The 21,267-nt window shown below is 43.5% G+C and overlaps 1 protein-coding gene and 1 long non-coding RNA gene across 17 annotated transcripts in view; one reads left to right on the top strand and one right to left on the bottom strand.

Annotated features, from left to right (window-relative positions):
* Positions 1-21,267, top strand: part of FOXN2 (forkhead box N2) — a 134,365-nt gene that overhangs the window by 87,956 nt on the left and 25,142 nt on the right. For 15 of the 16 annotated variants that reach the window (XM_073339249.1, XM_073339243.1, XM_073339245.1 and 12 more), the window contains one exon: positions 13,755-13,879. In XM_073339249.1, coding sequence (XP_073195350.1) covers positions 13,755-13,879 — 125 coding nt within the window. Of the gene's footprint in view, positions 1-13,754; positions 13,880-14,712; positions 15,885-21,267 lie in introns of those variants that run through there. The other variant, XM_073339254.1, reaches the window with a different exon arrangement.
* Positions 4,455-9,438, bottom strand: LOC140909596 (uncharacterized). The gene is made up of 3 exons (XR_012158283.1): positions 7,979-9,438; positions 5,609-7,694; positions 4,455-4,842 (listed from the first exon to the last, which is right to left on the bottom strand). It is a non-coding gene; the product is annotated as an uncharacterized lncRNA (long non-coding RNA).

Genomic DNA, 21,267 nt, shown 5'->3' with positions numbered 1-21,267 from the left:
GGCTTCTACGTCCATAGTGGCCAGGATGGTGTTTTCAGGAAGATCACCGATGGATTGTAGTTTCCTCAGGAAGTCAGTGGTGTCTCAAAGATAGCTGGGAGTGCTGAGGAGGCCCTACGCTATCAGCCCACCTTGATTATCACTACAAAAGGTCCCCCCCTCCCCAGCTCTCCTGTTGGTAATAGCTCACCTTAAGTGATCAACTCTCCTTACAGTGTGTATTGTTTCATGTTCTCTATGTATATAAATCTCCCCACTGTATCTTCCACTGAATGCATCCGATGAAGTGAGCTGTAGCTCACGAAAGCTTATGCTCAAATAAATTTGTTAGTCTCTAAGGTGCCACAAGTACTGCTTTTCTTTTTGTGAATACAGACTAACACAGCTGCTACTCTGAAACCATTCTAAAAGCTGGAGTGGATGAAGTGATCAGTAAAGCAAGGATCAGTTTCCTTCCTATTGGTGAGATAGTATACAGTTCTTTCAACTGGGTCTTTCACATCTGTACCCCATAGATGCAGCGCCAGATTGAAATTCACATTGATTAGCACTGAGTCGTGAATCTGAGCACAGTAGTTACTTATTGCTCCACAGGCAGTGCCATAAAGAAACTAATTTAGGTCCGTGTTTAGCACAAGTGAAGCACAGGTAAAGTTATATCCTATTCAGAATAGGAATACGGTATTTAACAATTGAATGATAGCTAGGATGAGTTTTCAGTGCTCCATGAGTGAAGGAGTGAGAGCCCTCAAGGAAGGAAGAGGAATCCAAGTAGGTGGGCCCTTTGAGGAGTAGGATGGAATGGAATGAGCCAGCAAGCCAACCCAGGAGCAGTTCTCAAGAGATGAGCCCCAGAAGAAAGCTGGGAAAAAGAAGAGGCACCTAGCACAGTTGTTGCAGAAAGCCAATTTTCAAATAAAATTATGGCGCAATATCAGGGTGGATTTGATTTAAATCACTCGTTAGGAAGACTTGATTTAATCATGGATTTCTACATAAAAGTACATTCTTGTTGGTTGTTATAACCTTTATACATATTCTTTACAACTCAAAGATAGATGTAGGTTTCATTTTTAGAAGGTACACGCTATATACATTTTTTAAGTGATTTATTTTGAAAAATTTTCAGATTAGTTTTATGGCTATATCAGAAAATGAATGATTGTTTGGTTTTTTCATTTACCAAAGGTAATTGAAGTAGATATTTATGAAGTCATTGGGAGGTGAACTAGCTCCAGTTCAACAGGTTACTCATTAACATTTGGAGGATTTTCTTGCCATGCTGCATTAGGAGGAGAACATCACCAGACAGACATTTAAATTATTTCATTTAACTAAAACAACAATGTTATGTATTCTGGATTTTTTTCTTCAACAGCAAACATATAATATTTTAACAAAACAAGCATGGATTTTTGAATTTAGTTAAACATTCAAGTTTTTTAAAATCAGGGTTTGTTTTTGTTAAAATGTTTTTTAACTAAAATGGTTAAATGAAATATTAAAAAAAAAAACCACCCAAAATTAAATCAACTATGTCAGCCAGGTCAACATGAGAAACTTAAAATATTGGCTTCTGCAGCTAACTCAGTTGTCTTCACCTTCATTTTCCTGTTGTTCATAATCTGGAAAAGAAAAACAAGCTTTCCTGCTTTTTCAGGTCCCAAACGATTTCTCTATTTGGAATGAATTAGTCCAAAGGAAGAAAATATTCTTTCTACATTGGCAGAAGAGGCTACTGCTGTTAAAAGTGAGATTATCACTTCAAAAGTGTCTGAATGCAAGTGGTTAAATCAGTTCCACCAGTTCACTTGTGTGACTTTCTTTAAAACATCTTCAGCAAACATATATTTCTTGAATGGTTCACCCTTAGCTCTGAAGTTTATTATAGTTGGCATTATGGAAGGATGATGGCTATGATATGGACATCAAGCAAACTCCTTCTCTTCAGCAGTTAAGGTTTGACCCTGGCATTGAGAATATTTGCAAGAAAATGAGCTGGAGATAGTGCTTGTCCCATTTGTTTTTTCAATGCTTGTAATTTAAGGGTATGTCTACACTATGAAATTAGGTCGAATTTATAAAAGTTGAATTTTTAGAAAGCAATTTTATACAGTCGATTTTGTGTGGGTCCCCACTTAAGACCATTAAGTCGGCGGAGTGCGTCCACAGTACCGAGGCTAGCGTCGACTTCCGGAGTGTTGCACTGTGGGTAGCTATCCCACAGGTCCCACAGTCTCCGCCGCCCATTGGAATTCTGGGTTGGGATCCCAATGCCTGATGGGGCAAAAAACATAGTTGCGGGTGGTTCTGGGTACATGTCATCAGCCCCCCCCCCACCATACCTCCCGCCTTCCGTCCGTGAAAGCAATGACAGACAATTGTTTCGCACCTTTTTTCCTGGGTTACCTGTGCAGACGCCATACCACGGCAAGCATGGAGCCCGCTCAGCTCACCGTCACAGTACGTCTCCTGGGTGCTGGCAGACATGGGACTGCATTGCTACACAGCAGCAGCTCATTGCCTTGTGGCAGCAGATAGTGCAGTACGACTAGTAGCCGTCCTCGTCGTCTCCTGGGTGCTCTTCGCCAGCCTTGGTCAGGGCGCCTGGGTGGACATGGGTGCTCCTGGCAGACCTCGGTAATGTCTGTCAGGGGCGCCTGCACATAAATGGGAGTGACTCAGGTCATTCTCTTCTTTAAGTTTTGTCTAACAGAGATTCAGTCCTGCCTGGAATATTGGCAGAGGGATAGCTCAGTGATTTGAACTTTGGCCTGCTAAACCCAGGATTGTGAGTTCAATCCTTGAGGGGGCCATTCTGCCTCAGGATGCTCTCCCAGCCACCAGCACTGTCTGCTGCCTTGCTCCCCTCTCCCTCTGTGAAAGCAATGGCCGACAATCATTTTGCGCCTTATTCCGTGCGGGCGCCATATTGCTGTCAGCATCGTCATTCACCCGCCACTGCCACTCTGCTCTGCTGCTCACGCCATACCACAGCAAGCATGGAGCCCGCTCAGATCACCGCGGCAGTTGTGACCACTCTATACACCATGCGCATTATCCTGCAGTATATGCAGAACCAGAACCTGCAAAAGCAGGCAAGTAGGCGACGGCAGCGCGGTGAGGAGAATGATGAGGACATGGACACAGACTTCTCTCAAAGTACCGGCCCCGGCAATTTGGCCATCTTTGTGGCAATGGAGCAGGCTCATGCCGTGGAACACCAATTCTGGGCCCGGGAAACAAGCACAGACTGGTGGGACTGCATAGTGTTGCAGGTCTGGGACGATTCCCAATGGCTGCAAAACTTTCATATGTGTAAGGGCACTTTCATGGAACTTTGTGACTTGCTTTCCCCTGCCCTGAAGCGCAAGAATACCAAGATGAGAGCAGCCCTCACAGTTCAAAAAGCGAGTGGCAACGGCCCTCTGGAAGCTTGCAACGTCAGACAGCTACCAATCAGTTGGAAATCAATTTGGAGTGGGCAAATCTACTGTGAGAGCTGCTGTGATCCAAGTAGCCAATGAGATTACTGAGCTGCTGCTATCAAGGGTGACTCTGGGAAATGTGCAGGTCATAGTGGATGGCTTTGCTGCAATGAGTTTCCCTAACTGTGTTGGGGTGATAGACGGAACCCATATTCCTATCTTGACACCGGAGCACCAAGGCAGTGAGTACATAAACCGAAAGGGGTACTTTTCAGTGGTGCTCCAAGCACTGGTGGATCACAAGGGACGTTTCACCAGCATCAACATGGGATGGCCGGGAAAGGTACATGATGCTCGCATCTTCAGGAACTCTGCTCTGTTGAAACAGCTCCAGCAAGGGACTTTTTTCCCATGCCAGAAAATAACCGTTGGGGATGTTGAAATGCCTATAGTTATCCTTGGGGACCCAGCCTACCCCTTAATACCATGGCTCATGAAGCCATATGCAGGCACCCTCCTGGACAGTAGTCAGGAGCTGTTCAACTACAGGCTGAGCAAGTGCAGAATGGTGGTAGAATGTGCATTTGGACGTTTAAAAGCGCACTGGTGCAGTTTACTGAGTCATTTAGACCTCAGTGAAACCAAAATTTGCACAGTTATTACTGCTTGCTGTGCGTTCCACAATATCTGTGAGAGTAAGGGAGAGAAGTTTATGGCGGGGTGGCAAGTTGAGGCAAATCACCTGGCTGCTGATTACGCACAGCCAGACACCAGGGCGGTTAGAAGAGCACAGCAGGGTGCGCTGCACATCAGAGAAGCTTTGAAAACCAGTTTCATGGCTGACCAGGCTATGGTGTGCAAGTTCTGTTTGTTTCTTGATGAAAACCAGCCCCCTTGGTTTACTCTACTTCCCTTTAAGCCAACCACCCTCCCCTCCTCCCTTTGATCACCGCTTGCAGAGCCAATAAAGTCATTGTTGTTTCAAATTCCATGCATTCTTTATTAATTCGTCACACAAACGGGGGAATAACTGCCAAGGTAACCTGGGAGGGGTGGGGGAGGAGGGAAGCACCGGGTGGGGTGGGGGAAGAGGGGAGGACGGAAGGACAAGGCCATACTGCACTTCAAAACTTATTGAATGCCAGATTTTGTTGCTTAGGTAGTCCTCTGGGGTGGAGTGGTTGGGTGCCCGGGGGCCCCCCACTGTGTTCTTAGGCGTCTGGGTGAGGAGGCTATGGAACTTGGGGAGGAGGGCGGTTGGTTATACTGGAGCTGTAGCAGCGGTCTGTGCTCCTGCTGCCTTTCCTGCCCCTCAACCATACGCCAGAGCATATCAGTTTGCGTTTTTTCCAGCTTCTAATCTTTGATAGCCTCTGGGACAGAGATGATACGTGGAGTGATGAAACCTTTGGAGCTGCGGGAGGGAAAAAAGGGAGATTAGTCTTTAAAAAGAGACATTTTAGAGAACAGTGGGTAGAGTCTTTCATGGTGAACCAAGCTGTTAACATTATATAGCATGTGTGCTTTCTTTATAAGGTTGCATTTTACCCCTTATATCGAGGGTGTGCCGGTATGGTGTGAGAGATCACACATGCAGGGCCGGCAGGCAACAGAATTCAGCTTGCAGGAGACATGGTAAGCCACAGTCTTTTGGCTTCTTTAACCTTCATAACATGTGGGAATGGTTTCAAACAGCAGCGCCCTCATTTCCCATACCAAGCACCCATTGGGTTGGCCCTTTAAAATGGGTTGGCCATTTAAAAGGAGGGGCTGCGGTTTTCGGGTTAACGTGCAGCACAAACCCAACTAACCCTCACCCCCCCACACACACACAGACACCCACCCAATTTTCTGGGATGATCGCTCCACCCCTCCCCCCACCGCATGGCTAACAGCGGGGATGTTTTCTGTTCAGTCACAGGCAAACAGCCCAGCAGGAACGGCCACCTCTGAATGTCCCCTTAATAAAATTCCCCTATTTCAACCAGGTGACCATGAATGATATCACTGTCCTGAGGATAACACAGAGAGATAAGGAACGGATGTTTTTTGAATGCCAGCAAACACCGGGATTCCAATCGCTGTACTGGCCGTGAATGCATCCCAAGTCTTCAGGACAAATTAATAAGTAAACACGCTGGCTTTTAAACCGTGTATTATATTTACAAAGGTACACTCACCAGAGGTACCTTCTCCGCCTTCTGGGTCCGGGAGCCCGCCTTCGGTGGGTTGGGATGGTACAAGATCCAGGGTGAGAAACTGTTCCTGGCTGTTGGGGAAAACAGTTTCTCCTCTTGCTTGCTGTGCTTCAACCTCCTTCTCCTCATCATCTTCCTTGTCTCCAAAATCCGCATCCCTGTTGTGTGAGAGTCCATTGACGGAGTCCACGCACAGGGCTGGGGTAGTTGTAGGGAACCCCCTAGAAAGGCTTGCAGCTCTTCACAGAAGCGGCATGTCTGGGGCTCTGACCCGGAGTGGCCGATTGCCTCTCTGGTTCTTTGATAGGCTTGCCTGAGCTCTTTAAGTTTCATACTGCACTGCTGCGGGTCCCTGTTATAACCTCTGTCCTTCATGCCCTTGGAGATTTTTTCAAATACTTTGGCATTTCGTCTTTTGGAACGGAGTTCTGATAGCACGGATTCGTCTCCCCATACAGTGATCAGATCCCGTACCTCCCGTTCGGTCCATGCTGGAGCTCTTTTGTGATTCTGGGACTGTATGGTCACCTGTGCTGAAGAGCTCTGCATGGTCAACTGTGCTGATCAGCTCGCCATGCTGGCCAAACAGGAAATGAAATTCAAAAGTTCATGGGGCTTTTCCTGTCTACCTGGCCAGTGCATCTGAGTTGAGAGTGCTGTCCAGAGCAGTCACAATGGAGCACTCTGAGATAGCTCCCGGAGGGCAATATCATCGAATTCCATTCACACTATCCCAAATTGGACCCAGCAAGGTCTATTTCAGCACTAATGCAGTCGTCAGGGAGAAATACAGAAACCAGTTTTAAGAGCCCTTAAAGTCGGAAAAAATGGCTTCGTAGTGTGGACAGGTGCAGGGCTAAACCGATCTAACGTTGCTAACTCTGACCTAAAGTCGTAGTGTAGACCAGGGCTATGTCTGGCATTGCATATTTCTCTTTTTAAGATCTCACTCAGTTCCTTCCAAATTTCAACAGCATCAGCAATAAAACAGCTATTTCCCAGCATTTTGTTCAAGGCTACAGAAATAGGCTTCAGGGTACACGGCATGTGTTCAACATTTCTCTTAAGCCGAATGTTGAGAACTTTGGCTGTAACAGTGTCATCTATTTTTTCACGATTTTGTTCACAAACTATCATCAGATTAGGCCAGTTCTTGATATAGTGCTCAAAACAGTCCACTACTGAGTTCCATCCCATGTCTTGTGGGAGAGTTAGCTTCCTCTCACTTTTTTCAGAGCAGCTGCTGCAAAGTGGTTGTTACAGAAGTATTTTGCAATTTCAAAAACATTAGCCTTTATTTCTGGAACACTGAAGTCTTTGTCTAAGAGGTGCATCAAATAAGCAATGCTACCACATGTTATTAGCTTGCAACTCTCTTCTAAATTTCTTCTCATCTTGGATACATTTGCATCATTGTCTGTGACCAAACTGCGTACTAGATATTTGAATTTTTTTTCACAGTTTGTTATAGCGTTTACTGCTACTTCTTGTAAGTATTCTGCTGTGTGTGCATTTCCTGATGTATCAGTTGTTTCTGTAAGGAAGACATTCCCTTCTTCTGTTGTCGCACAAGCACATACAACAGGATCATTGTGGACATTGCTCCACCCATCAAGACTCAGGTTAACAATTTCACCCTCTAGAGCTTTTGCACACTGCTCAATTTCTCTTTCATACACTTCATCCAACCTGCGACATCTGCGCTGTTGGGTAGACTGTATCCTGGTCTTAATGACTGAACCATGTTAATGAAGTGTGAGTTCTCAATCATATGGAAAGGAGAGTTTGTTGCATAAACAAACGGGGCAATTTTTTCATCAGTTACCTCTTTTTGTAATCAGTAATGTATTTTTTTGTAATCTGCTGGTTCTTATCACAAATTTATTAATGGTTGTTTCTGGATGATGGAGATTTTTTTTCTTTTTGCTACAGGTGATATACTGTGGCTATGTGACATACATAATGTGACTGAAACACTGTCTTTGGCAGATAACTGAAACTATAGAAGATGATGGTGATCTTGAAGGTGAATAGTTTTGAGAATCCTGTATGTTGAGGATGGATTCTCCTAAACAAAATAAGTCAATGCAGTTATTTAATTATTATTACCATACTACTCATTTAGTATTACTCATTGCATTCGCTGACACTCAGTACTACTTTAAAGGTGAAATTGTAAAAGAAAGATCTGCCTATTTCGGCCATTTATTTCTATTTATTTTTTATCACAACTGCATCTAAAATGATAGTACCAACTATATTTTTTCCTCAAACATGAGAATTCAAGAATAGTCCAGAAGGAAGACAGGTAGTCCTTAAGGAAGAATTATGAAATAAAAAAAGTTGACCAACCTGAAGATCCTGCGTGTTCAGACGTGTTCCTTTCATCATCTTCAATGCAGCTTCCTCCTGAGAAGGAGCACTTCTCGTGATGATGTTTCATTCGGGCAACCAGGCCTTGCATTTCTTTGTTGCACTGTTTGCATTTTGCACGCATGCCTGTCTTACCCACAGGTAGAGGAACTTCATTAAAATATTCCCAAACTGGGTCTCTTTTACGGCCTGCTGCCATTATAGGTGTTCCCTTCTAGTGAGAAAATGGTTCGGTAGATCTTAAATCAATGAAGGCTACACTCAGAAAGACCTCAAGACTTTTGGCATATGCTGCTTAAACAGTTTCACTTTTGTTTCTACTGCCTGTCCTTCCCTTCTCACATTTATCTCTAGACTTCTTTTCCTTGTCCAGATCTATTCTGCCCCCAACAATCTTCTATTCATTGAACTTTTTGAAACTTTGCACTTTTAGAGAGAGATAAGGGATTGACTCTGTGTAAGGAGATATCTTTGAGCTATAATGTATCTTAATTAAAACTATCTTTAGATAGGTTTTTTCCTCAAAAAGCATTTGATCAAAATAATCCGGTGTTTTTTTTTTTTAATTGATTTTTATCCACCCTGCGCAATATACTCATATTAAGAGGGTGGGTTCAGCGAGTTAGGGTAATCATAGCTGTGGTGGGGTTAACTGGCTAATAGTCTATTTAAATACAAATATCTAAAGAAAAAAAGTTTGTGTATTTCTTATAGTTTTCCCACTAAGAATTGTTGCAGGGTAAAGAATAGTATCCAATAAAAAAGGAATTTTACAGAGAGCAACGTTCAGAGGCATCTGTTTGTAGGGCATTTCAATAACTACTAAATAACAGTCAGTTTTATTTCTGATTTTTTTTCCCTAATTCATAGTTCAAGCTCTTTTTATAACAAAATATTTCATCTTATGAAAAAAGCCCAATAACTTAGATCCCTCCATGAGTGGATGCTACACTGGTGCTTTCTAAGCCTTGACAATATTTAATTGTCAGGAAACATCGGGTCATAAAAGCATAGGAGTGGATCCTCAGCTGGTGTAAATAGTTATAGGCCCACTGAAGTCAGCAGGCATATGACAATTTACAAATGCTGAGGCTCTATCCCATGAAGTTTGAATCTTCATTCTGAAACATTTTCCTCATGTATTGACAAGATTACCTCTATTTTCTCTTCTGTCCTAAAATCTAGAACTGCTCTAATGCAAATATTTAATACCCAACATGTGAGAATGGCTGTCTGGTATTATGCATTTTCTGTTCTTCTTTTTACAAATTAATACAGAATCATTTATATTTGTTATCTTTTATTTTTTTTGCTTTATCCACCTTCCATCGTCCATATAGAATCATAGAATCATAGAATATCGGGGTTGGAAGGGACCCCAGAAGGTCATCTAGTCCAACCCCCTGCTCAAAGCAGGACCAATTCCCAGTTAAATCATCCCAGCCAGGGCTTTGTCAAGCCTGACCTTAAAAACCTCTAAGGAAGGAGATTCTACCACCTCCCTAGGTAACGCATTCCAGTGTTTCACCACCCTCTTAGTGAAAAAGTTTTTCCTAATATCCAATCTAAACCTCCCCCACTGCAACTTGAGACCATTACTCCTCGTTCTGTCATCTGCTACCATTGAGAACAGTCTAGAGCCATCCTCTTTGGAACCCCCTTTCAGGTAGTTGAAAGCAGCTATCAAATCCCCCCTCATTCTTCTCTTCTGCAGGCTAAACAATCCCAGTTCCCTCAGCCTCTCCTCATAACTCATGTGTTCCAGTCCCCTAATCATTTTTGTTGCCCTTCGCTGGACTCTCTCCAATTTATCCACATCCTTCTTGAAGTGTGGGGCCCAAAACTGGACACAGTACTCCAGATGAGGCCTCACCAATGTCGAATAGAGGGGAACGATCACGTCCCTCGATCTGCTCGCTATGCCCCTACTTATACATCCCAAAATGCCATTGGCCTTCTTGGCAACAAGGGCACACTGCTGACTCATATCCAGCTTCTCGTCCACTGTCACCCCTAGGTCCTTTTCCGCAGAACTGCTGCCTAGCCATTCGGTCCCTAGTCTGTAGCTGTGCATTGGGTTCTTCCGTCCTAAGTGCAGGACCCTGCACTTATCCTTATTGAACCTCATCAGATTCCTTTTGGCCCAATCTTCCAATTTGTCTAGGTCCTTCTGTATCCTATCCCTCCCCTCCAGCGTATCTACCACTCCTCCCAGTTTAGTATCATCCGCAAATTTGCTGAGAGTGCAATCCACACCATCCTCCAGGTCATTTATGAAGATATTGAATAAAACCGGCCCCAGGACCGACCCTTGGGGCACTCCACTTGATACCGGCTGCCAACTAGACATGGAGCCATTGATCACTACCCGTTGAGCCCGACAATTTAGCCAGCTTTCTACCCACCTTATAGTGCATTCATCCAGCCCATACTTCCTTAACTTGCTGACAAGAATACTATGGGAGACCGTGTCAAAAGCTTTGCTAAAGTCAAGAAACAATACATCCACTGCTTTCCCTTCATCCACAGAACCAGTAATCTCATCATAAAAGGCGATTAGATTAGTCAGGCATGACCTTCCCTTGGTGAATCCATGCTGGCTGTTCCTGATCACTTTCCTCTCATGCAAGTGCTTCAGAATTGATTCTTTGAGGACCTGCTCCATGATTTTTCCAGGGACTGAGGTGAGGCTGACTGGCCTGTAGTTCCCAGGATCTTCCTTCTTCCCTTTTTTAAAGATTGGCACTACATTAGCCTTTTTCCAGTCATCCGGGACTTCCCCGGTTCGCCACGAGTTTTCAAAGATAATGGCCAGTGGCTCTGCAATCACAGCCGCCAATTCCTTCAGCACTCTCGGATGCAACTCGTCCGGCCCCATGGACTTGTGCACGTCCAGCTTTTCTAAATAGTCCCTAACCGCCTCTATCTCCACAGAGGGCTGGCCATCTCTTCCGCATTTTGTGATGCCCAGCGCAGCAGTCTGGGAGCTGACCTTGTTAGTGAAAACAGAGGCAAAAAAAAAAAAAAAAAAAAAGCTGTGCATTAGTAGCTTTTGTAAGATTCTGCCAGATTTCTCAACAACAAAACTTGGCACTGCTACCCTCCTAGCTATGACATGTTAGCTCACTGGGATAGGGTTGCTTTAACTCTGACTATATGATTTGTCTCTTCTATATTACAAGAAGCAACAAGCCTAACTAATAGCTTTCCCCTATATGCAGTCAGTGGGCAAAGAAGCTTTGGGAGGAGTAGAGCGTGTTCTCTCCTGCTTAGTTTTTTGATATGTCAATTTGAATAACCTGGAATATATAACAAAATAGTGATAACACTGCTGGGCTTATGGGTACTGCCAAGTAGGATACACCAAGTTGTCAGGATTTCAGGTTGGAAACATGGGACCACAATAATCCACGGAGTAGTTGGTTTCCAGACATGATACTTTGTCACTAAACTATAAGCCACAGGGAGTCATTGGCCTTGTCTGATTGAAAAAAAACCCCCACCTTTTTTTCCTAGTCCAAATTCAATCAAGATAGATTAACTCAATTGAATTAACATCAGTATAGGCTCAGTGTGATGGGCTATAAAAAAAAAACCCCGGGCAAGGAAAGGGTTAACGTGCTGCTGTGGGTGTGCCATAGGTATCAGGTTTGGAGGAAGAGGTTAAAAAGGTAGAGTCCCGCTCATTTGGGAACTGGCTGGAAGGAAGAGCAGACCTCCAGGTCTCTCTGCGAGAAGCCTTCTGGGGTCAGAAACTGCTTGAGATTGCTGCCAGCCAGTCTTTCTCTGAGGGAAGATAGGCCTGATGGAGGACTTTTATTTTGATTTGCTACCAGTGCCTTCCTTGTCATTGCTGGGAAAGACTGCTGCAGGTGTTCCCCCCATTCCCGCCCCCCAAAAAGGGGGTGACAGCCTAATAAAACACTTTTGTCTTGTACATCTGACTGGGGACCAGCAGTGGTTGTCCAGAAGCTTAAGTGCAACTCTGTTGCACGAGGTTGAACCCCTTTAGTGATTTTAGATGGTTGAGTTAGTCTAATTTGATCTGCTAAAATCTAAACTGTGTCTATATTGATGTTAAATGGCGGGTTCATTCAAGCTAAGGTCATTTGACTGAAAAAAGTATTTTTCCCCAGTCTTGACAAGGGCATGGACTTCAGTGTAGAAGAAACTGGATGTTCACATTTTTGATTTATTGTAAAATACCATTCCAACCAGAAAGCAAAGATGGGGGAAGATGAGACCACAATGTCATCAGAGTATTACTGAAGAGTCCTAAGAGATGCAAGAGCCTTCAGAACTGAAACATTAATGCAGAAGCAGTTATTCAAATAAAAAGAGGAATGGGGCCTGGGGTCAGTTTGACAGTGTTTGTGTTTCTGACTTCCTGGAATTCTTAATTTCCAGCCAGACTCTGTGGTGGTTGCCGTGGTTGCAGGAGCTACTCTATCTAACCTAACCCTTGCTGCTTTCACTTCATTTAAGGTTTCAGAGTAGCAGCTGTGTTAGTCTGTATTCGCAAAAAGAAAAGGAGTACTTGTGGCACCTTAGAGACTAACAAATTTATTTTACTTCATTTAAGGACATGTCTACACACTGAGGCTTGGTCTACACTTAAAAGTTAATTGCTTCATCGGGCAGAGGTGTGAAAAACCCCACCCTTGCAAGTGACATAGCTATGTCGACAAAACCCCCAGTGCGCACACAGCTATGTGGATGGAGGAGTACTTCTGTCAACATAGCTAACATCATTCAGGAAGGTAGTGTTCCTACATCAGCAGAAAAAACTCCTTCTGTAGGTATCAGCTGTGTCTACACTAGAGTGCTATGCAAGTATAGGCTGTGGGATGTAGACGTAACCTGAAAATAAACTATTCTGATATAAGCACCTTTTATATTGCTGTAACTACGTCCCTTATAATTGGGGGATTGTACTGTTTTAACTCTGTTTCTAACCCGTATAGGAGTACAAAAGTTGTGTGTAGACCAGTCCTTACACTCATGCGCACTCCTGGGATGCTGACTTCCCTTGCACCTGTCAACCCAAAAATGATTTTGTTTTGAAGGTTAAAAGAAAACTGAAAAGCTTTTCTCAGTTATGGAACTGTTAATTCACACATTTGTTTTTCAGAGTTCTTTCTCTCTTTTCTCATGTGATAAATCAAACATGACTTGTTTTTGGAACTTCCAACATGCTATGCATTTAGTCCTCACTAAGACCATGTGACTTGGATGAATTTGAAAAGACTGGCGAAAACGAAGAAAGTTACAAACACGTTAAACCCCCGTCCTTTTTGGATACTTATCTTGCAGTTTTTGCTAATGTGATTCTACTAATATGTACATTTACTCGCCTTCCTCATGCCAGCCTCTTCTGACATACTACCTGGGCTCATTTCACACAACTCCTACATCGCTAGAGTGCAGGGGAGAAAGGAGGGAATCCCAACTTTGGGACCCTATTTCTGGACTGAGGATAGAAAGGGGGCCCATATCGCTGCCCCTCAAATGGCTGAACAGCCTTTCTTCAAACATACAAAAATATTTAGCATGGACTGAAATAAAAGTTTACAAGTTCTAGCTGAGAAAATGGTGAGGGAAAACGGGTTTAGAATGGAAATATCTTAGCCTATAGTCAGTGTTGTTGATACAATGGATGTTTAATATTAGTATTGTAACAATGGAGTCCTCTATGGCTTGTTTACTAATTTCTCCTAAATCTTCTAATTCACACTGCTATGTTTCCCCCCTCCAGGTGAATGGAAAAGGTTCATTATGGTGTGTTGATCCGGAATATAAGCCAAATCTTATACAAGCACTGAAAAAGCAACCTTTTCCCTCAGCACTTGCATTTTATACCCCACCGGCATCACGACCGAGGTAGGCAAATTTTCCGTTACAAGTATAGCATTAAGTTATGGTAACCTTTCCCCAAGAACACAACAGCCTGGGCAACTGATGACCCCAAAAAAGTCGTCATTTGAAAGAAAAATGGGGTGACCAGTCATGCCCCCCAAATTCTATTGTTTCCTGACATGGGAGTGGAGAGGAATGGAGGTTGAGGGTTGGGAGAAAGAGACAAAATACTGCATGGAAGGGAGGCTAATAAATTGAAAATGACTAGTGGAGAGAAGGAGCTGAATGGGGCTCAGAGAGGGAAGTGGGCAGAATGGACAAGGAAATGAGAATCTAGTGAGTCTAGATTTTCAGGCTGATACATCAGGACACCTGTCTCATGAGAAGCATTTGATATCTGTGGGGAAGGAGGGAAAGTGTATGAAGCAAGTTGGCAGGAAGGAGGGCTCCCTCTCCCGAAAAACTGGGACACCTTTAAGAAATGGGGGTGGAGAAAAACATTTTTAACCCTGTGTATTCTGTTCTCCCCTAAACTCAACTCATAACTATGTTTTCTATCCCATTCTTGCAAGCCCAGCATCTTTTTTGGGGGGGCGGGAGGGACGGCAAGGGACAGAGGTTAAGGAGGGTGAGAGGAAGGCTGGGGCCGTTGGTTGTTTGCCTCCTGCTCAGTCCTAACTTTTATTTTTTGCTCCACTCCCTCTGTCTGTATGTCCTTTGTTCTTAATCTCCTGGGCTTTCATTTGGGTTGGTTTGTTTGTTTTTACTGCTTGTCTTCTGCTGATTCCTCTTCCCTTTATACACACCCTGTTCTCTCTCTTTCTCCTTGTTCTTTCTTCCCAATGTGACTCTACCAGGGACGTAGCTAGGAGCAGCACAAAGAGGAGCTACTGCTATTAGCAAGTCTTTGGGCTGCCTCTCAGCTTTTTTCAGGTTTGTTGGGAGTGGATATCCCTTCTTTTCTCACTAACAGCTTGATGTGGGGGTGAGTAGCTGTCTGAACATCTGTGGATAGCAGTGCTGCAGAGTGCTTTGGAGAACAAGCAATCCTGGGTGACTAGATACCCTGGGTTTTGTGTAAGTGGAACAAAATCCCAGTTTCAATGGAACTAACCATGACTAGCCTGGAATGTCTGGGCATTTTAAACTTAAAGAAAAGAAGCTAGAAAACATAGTGACTTATTGAAAACACTTATTTGCTGACATATCTACAAAGGAATAATCCATAAAGAAACTATTTCCATTCATGGTGGAGGACTTTTGTATGTTCAGACTATTTTAAAAAGTAAAATACTTAAAAAAATTAAATTGGGAAAATAAAAAATTATATTTAAGTGTGTAAATTAAGCTGAGGATGGTAGATGGTTCAACTCTAATGAAAAAAGAGAAATATTTCAATATTACTTTCTGGTAGAACTTATAATTGCTAGGTCTACTACAAAACTCAACTTTTTACTTTTTATTTTTACTGGTATTTTACTTTTAAATGAAACTGCTACACTGACCCTTGGATTTAACAACCTAATGCAAGCATTTAAAAACATGGCAGTGAATAAAAAGCTTTGCACAGCTTCATGGCTTACTCTTGGGTTTTGTATTCTCTTATTTACAAAAGTGGTCTCTAACCTTCTAGCTGAGTTAAGCCATATGTGATCATTTTTCAGTTTGAAAGAGCCTAGGGGAAGAATTTGAAGCTATTGTAAGGCACTTGAAAAGTGTATTTGGCACTTTGATTATTTTTAACAAGTTCAGAATACCCCAATTTTAAAGTCTACTTTAAAATATGTAAATGCAAAGCACTTTATAATCTATAGCTGCATTTATTTAGAAAGAAATCACTATTGGAATAAAAACATTAATAAAAATCACTGCAGAAAATTTGAGTACTATTTAAATATTCAAAACTAAGTGTCATAATATGGTTAAAAGAAAAGCAACATTTGTGGCACCTTAGAGACTAACAAATTTATTTGAGCATTAGCTTTTGTGAGCTACAGCTCACTTCATCGGATGCATGCAGTGGAAAATACAGTGGGGAGATATATATACACGGAGAACATGAAACAATGGGTGTTACCATACACACTGTAACAAGAGTGATCAGGTAAGGTGAGCTATTACCAGGAGGAGAGCGGAAGGGGGCGGGGGGCGGCACCGTTTCCAGCAATTGACAAGAACATCTGAGGAACAGTGGGGGGCGGGGAGGGGAATAAACATGGGGAAATAATTTTACTTTGTGTAATGACACATCCACTCCCAGTCTTTATTCAAGCCTAAGTTAATTGTATCCAGTTTGCAAATTAATTCCAATTCAGCAGTCTCCCATTGGAGTCTGTTTTTGAAGTTTTTTTGTTGAAGAATTGCCACTTTTAGGTCTGTAATCGAGTGACCAAAGAGAAAGAAAATAACAGAATGCCAGTAGCCATCATCTTCAGCCCCCAACTAAAACCTCTCCAACACATCATCAAGGATCTACAACCTATCCTGAAGGACGACCCATCACTCTCACATATCTTCGCAGACAGGCCAATCCTTGCTTACAGACAGCCCCCCAACCTAAAGCAAATACCAGCAACCACACACCACACAACAGAACCACTAACCCAGGAACCGATCCTTGCAACAAAGCCCGTTGACAACTGTGTTCACATATCTATTCAGGGGACACCATCATAGGGCCTAATCATATCAGCCACACTATCAGAGGCTCGTTCACCTGCACATCTACCAATGTTATATATGCCATCATGTGCCAGCAATGCCCCTCTGCCATGTACATTGGCCAAACTGGACAGTCTCTACGTAAAAGAATAAATGGACACAAATCAGAAGTCAAGTATTATACCATTCAAAAACCAGTCAAAGAACACTTCAATCTCTTTGGTCACTCGATTACAGACCTAAAAGTGGCAATTCAACAAAAAAACCTTCAAAAACAGACTCCAACGAGAGACTGCTAAATTGGAATTAATTTGCAAACTGAATACAATTAACTTAGGCTTGAATAAAGCCTGGGAGTGGATGTGTCATTACACAAAGTAAAACTATTTCCCCATGTTTATTCCCCTCTTGACCTCCCTCCACTGTTCCTCACATGTTCTTGTGAACTGCTGGAAATGGCCCACCTTGATTATCACTACAAAAGGTCCCCCGCTCCTCCTGGTAATAGCTCACCTTAAGTGATCACTCTTGTTACAGTGTGTATGGTAACACCCATTGTTTCATGTTCTCTGTGTATGTAAATCTCCCCACTGTATTTTCCACTGCATGCATCTGATGAAGTGAGCTGTAGCTCACAAAAGCTTATGCTCAAATAAATTTGTTAGTCTCTAAGGAGCCACAAATACTCCTTTTCTTTTTGCAGATACAGACTAACACGGCTGCTACTCTGAAACCTATAATATGGTTAGTGGCCTTTTCAGGCTTCTTGTTGAAACAATGGCAACTGAAACGATGGTCATTAGATTCTAGAAGGTGATGTGTTTTACAAGAGCTAGTATTTTTGCATAATGGGCATGAGCTTCTCTGTAGATAAAATTTGAAGTGAAGGCTCTGTCCTAAAAAACCTTTATTCATGAGGGTTTTTTTTTTTGTCTTTGTCAAGGTTCCTCCCCCACTCTGAACTCTAGGGTACAGATGTGGGGACCTGCATGAAAACCTCCTAAGCTTACTTTTACCAGCTTAGGTTAAAACTTCCCTAAGGTACAAATTAATTTTATCCTTTGTCCTTGGAATAACTACTGCCACCACCAAACTCTAACTGGGTTTACTGGGAAATGTAGTTTGGATAAGTCTTTCCCCGCAAAATCCTCCCAACCCTTGCACCCCACTTCCTGGGAAAGGTTTGGTAAAAATCCTCACCAATTTGCATAGGTGACCACAGACCCAAACCCTTGGATCTGAGAACAATGAAAAAGCATTCAGTTTTCTTACAAGAAGACTTTTAATAGAAATAGAAGTAAATAGAAGTAAAGGAATCACCTCTGTAAAATCAGGATGGTAGATACCTTACAGGGTAATTAGATTCAAAACATAGGGAATCCCTCTAGGCAAAACCTTAAGTTACAAAAAAGACACACAGACAGAAATAGTCATTCTATTCAGCACAGTTCTTTTCTCAGTCATTTAAAGAAATCATAATCCAACGCATACCTAGCTAGATTACTTACTAAAAGTTCTAAGACTCCATTCCTGGTCTATCCCCGGCAAAAGCAGCATATAGACAGACACAGACCCTTTGTTTCTCTCCTTCCTCCCAGCTTTTTAAAGTATCTTGTCTCCTCATTGGTCATTTTGGTCAGGTGCCAGCAAGGTTACCTTTAGCTTCTTAACCCTTTACAGGTGAGAGGATTTTTCCTCTGGCCAGGAGGGATTTTAAAGGGGTTTACCCCTCCCTTTATATTTATGACACGCCCCCCAAATCTCAGCTAGGGTGAAACACTGGCTGGGATTTCTTTCTGGAGCTCTGGGAAAAGCAGAGTTAATAAGACACATGCATCTCTAAATATACTACCAAGTACATAAAGACTAACAATATTTTCCACATCTCAAGGACGATTTTAACCAGTTGATTCTGGGAAACTTTCACGGGAGAGTGCATCAGCCACTGTGTTAGAAGCTCCTGAGATGTGTTGGATGTCGAAATCAAAATCTTGGAGAGCTAAACTCCACCAAAGAAGTTTTTTGTTATTTTCTTTGACGGTGTGAAGCCACTTCAGTGCAGCATGGTTGGTTTGCAGGTGGAAACGCCGTCCCCAAACATATGGGCGTAGCTTTTCCAGAGCGTAGACAATGGCGTAACATTCTTTTTCACTGATTGACCAGTTGCTTTCCCTCTCAGACAGTTTTTTGCTGAGAAACACTACAGGGTGGAATTCTTGATCAGGTCTTTTCTGCATTAAAACTGCTCCCACACCACGCTCGGATGCATCTGTGGTTACTAGGAACGGTTTGTCAAAGTTTGGGGCCCTTAGTACAGGGTCAGACATGAGTGTCGCTTTAAGCTTGTTAAAGGCCTTCTGACACTTTTCAGTCCACTGAACGGCATTTGGCTGTTTGTTTTTGGTTAGGTCTGTCAGTGGGGCGGCGATTTGGCTGTATTGTGGTACAAATAGTGTGTAATAACCGGCCAAGCCTAAAAAGGATTGAACCTGTTTCTTTGACTTTGGGACAGGCCACTTTTGGATAGCATCCACTTTGGCCTGTAGGGGGCTGATAGTTCCTTGACCCACCTGGTGTCCAAGGCAAGTCACTCTGTTTAGGCCTATTTGACACTTCTTAGCCTTAACAGTTAGTCCTGCCTCCCTTATGCGCTCGAAGACTTTTTGTATATGTTCCAGGTGTTCTGCCCAGGAATCCGAAAATATGGCCACATCGTCAAGGTAGGCGACTGCATATTCTCCTAATCCTGCTAGGAGACCATCTACAAGTCTTTGGAAGGTGGCGGGTGCATTTCGCAGCCTGAAAGGGAGTACATTAAATTCATGCAGCCAGAGATGTGTGGTGAAGGCTGACCTTTCCTTGGCAGATTCATCTAGCGGGACCTGCCAGTACCCCTTGGTTAAGTCCAAGGTAGAGATGAACTGGGCCCGTCCCAGTTTCTCTAATAGTTCATCTGTGTGTGGCATTGGATAGTTGTCTGGGCGAGTTACAGCATTTAGCTTATGGTAGTCCACGCAAAAACGTATTTCCCCATCTGGTTTGGGAACTAGAACCACTGGAGATGCCCATGCACTTCCAGAGGGGTGGATTACACCCATCTGTAACATATCCTGGATCTCCTGTTCTGTAGCAGTTTTAGCTTGAGGAGACACTCGGTAAGGTTGGACTTTAACTGGGTGAGCATTACCTGTGTCAATGGAGTGGTATGCCCATTCAGTCAGTCCTGGGGTGACTGAGAAAGTTGGCGCGTAGCTAGTGCACAGCTCCTGGATCTGCTGTCGCTGCATACGCACAAGGGTCATGGAGAGGTTCACCTCTTCCACACCACCAGCACTTTTCCCTTCGTAGTAGACACCTTCAGGCCACTCAGCGTTGTCTCCTCCGTGGGCTGTAAACTGACAAACCTTCAATTCTCTGGAATAAAAGGGCTTTAGAGAATTAATATGGTACACCTTAGGCTTTTGGTTGGAGGTGGGGAATGCTATGAGATAATTAACAGCTCCCCGGCGCTCCTGGACCGTGAATGGCCCTTAGAATCATAGAATATCAGGGTTGGAAGGGACCCCAGAAGGTCATCTAGTCCAACCCCCTGCTCGAAGCAGGACCAATTCCCAGTTAAATCATCCCAGCCAGGGCTTTGTCAAGCCTGACCTTAAAAACTTCTAAGGAAGGAGATTCTACCACCTCCCTAGGTAACGCATTCCAGTGTTTCACCACCCTCATAGTGAAAAAGTTTTTCCTAATATCCAATCTAAACCTCCCCCACTGCAACTTGAGACCATTACTCCTCGTTCTGTCATCTGCTACCATTGAGAACAGTCTAGAGCCATCCTCTTTGGAACCCCCTTTCAGGTAGTTGAAAGCAGCTATCAAATCCCCCCTCATTCTTCTCTTCTGCAGACTAAACTATCCCAGCTCCCTCAGCCTCTCCTCATAAGTCATGTGTTCCAGACCCCTAATAATTTTTGTTGCCCTTCGCTGGACTCTCTCCAATTTATCCACGTCCTTCTTGTAGTGTGGGGCCCAAAACTGGACACAGTACTCCAGATGAGGCCTCACCAATGTCGAATAGAGGGGAACGATCACGTCCCTCGATCTGCTCGCTATGCCCCTACTTATACAGCCCAAAATGCCATTGGCCTTCTTGGCAACAAGGGCACACTGCTGACTCATATCCAGCTTCTCGTCCACTGTCACCCCAGGTCCTTTTCCGCAGAACTGCTGCCTAGCCATTCGGCCCCTAGTCTGTAGCGGTGCATTGGATTCTTCCGTCCTAAGTGCAGGACTCTGCACTTGTCCTTGTTGAACCTCATCGGATTTCTTTTGGCCCAATCCTCCAATTTGTCTAGTTCCTTCTGTATCCTATCCCTCCCCTCCAGCGTATCTACCACTCCTCCCAGTTTAGTATCATCCACAAATCCTCCAGATCATTTATGAAGATATTGAACAAAACCGGCCCCAGGACCGACCCCTGGGGCACTCCACTTGACACCGGCTGCCAACTAGACATGGAGCCATTGATCACTACCCGTTGAGCCCGACAATCTAGCCAGCTTTCTACCCACCTTATAGTGCATTCATCCAGCCCATACTTCCTTAACTTGCTGACAAGAATACTGTGGGAGATGCTTCCATTTTGTGGGCCTGGAGCGCCTTTAAGACCATGACCTGGTACCCTACTTTGAAGGAACGCTCTGGCATGTTTATCATACCACGTTTTTTGCTCTTTTTGAGCATACTGTAAGTTTTCT

Source organism: Lepidochelys kempii, chromosome 3 (assembly GCF_965140265.1).
Source record: "Lepidochelys kempii isolate rLepKem1 chromosome 3, rLepKem1.hap2, whole genome shotgun sequence".
NCBI lineage: Eukaryota > Metazoa > Chordata > Testudines > Cheloniidae > Lepidochelys > Lepidochelys kempii.
The sequence above is the reverse complement of the archived record's forward strand: the minus strand, read 5'-3'. Positions and strand labels throughout refer to the sequence as shown.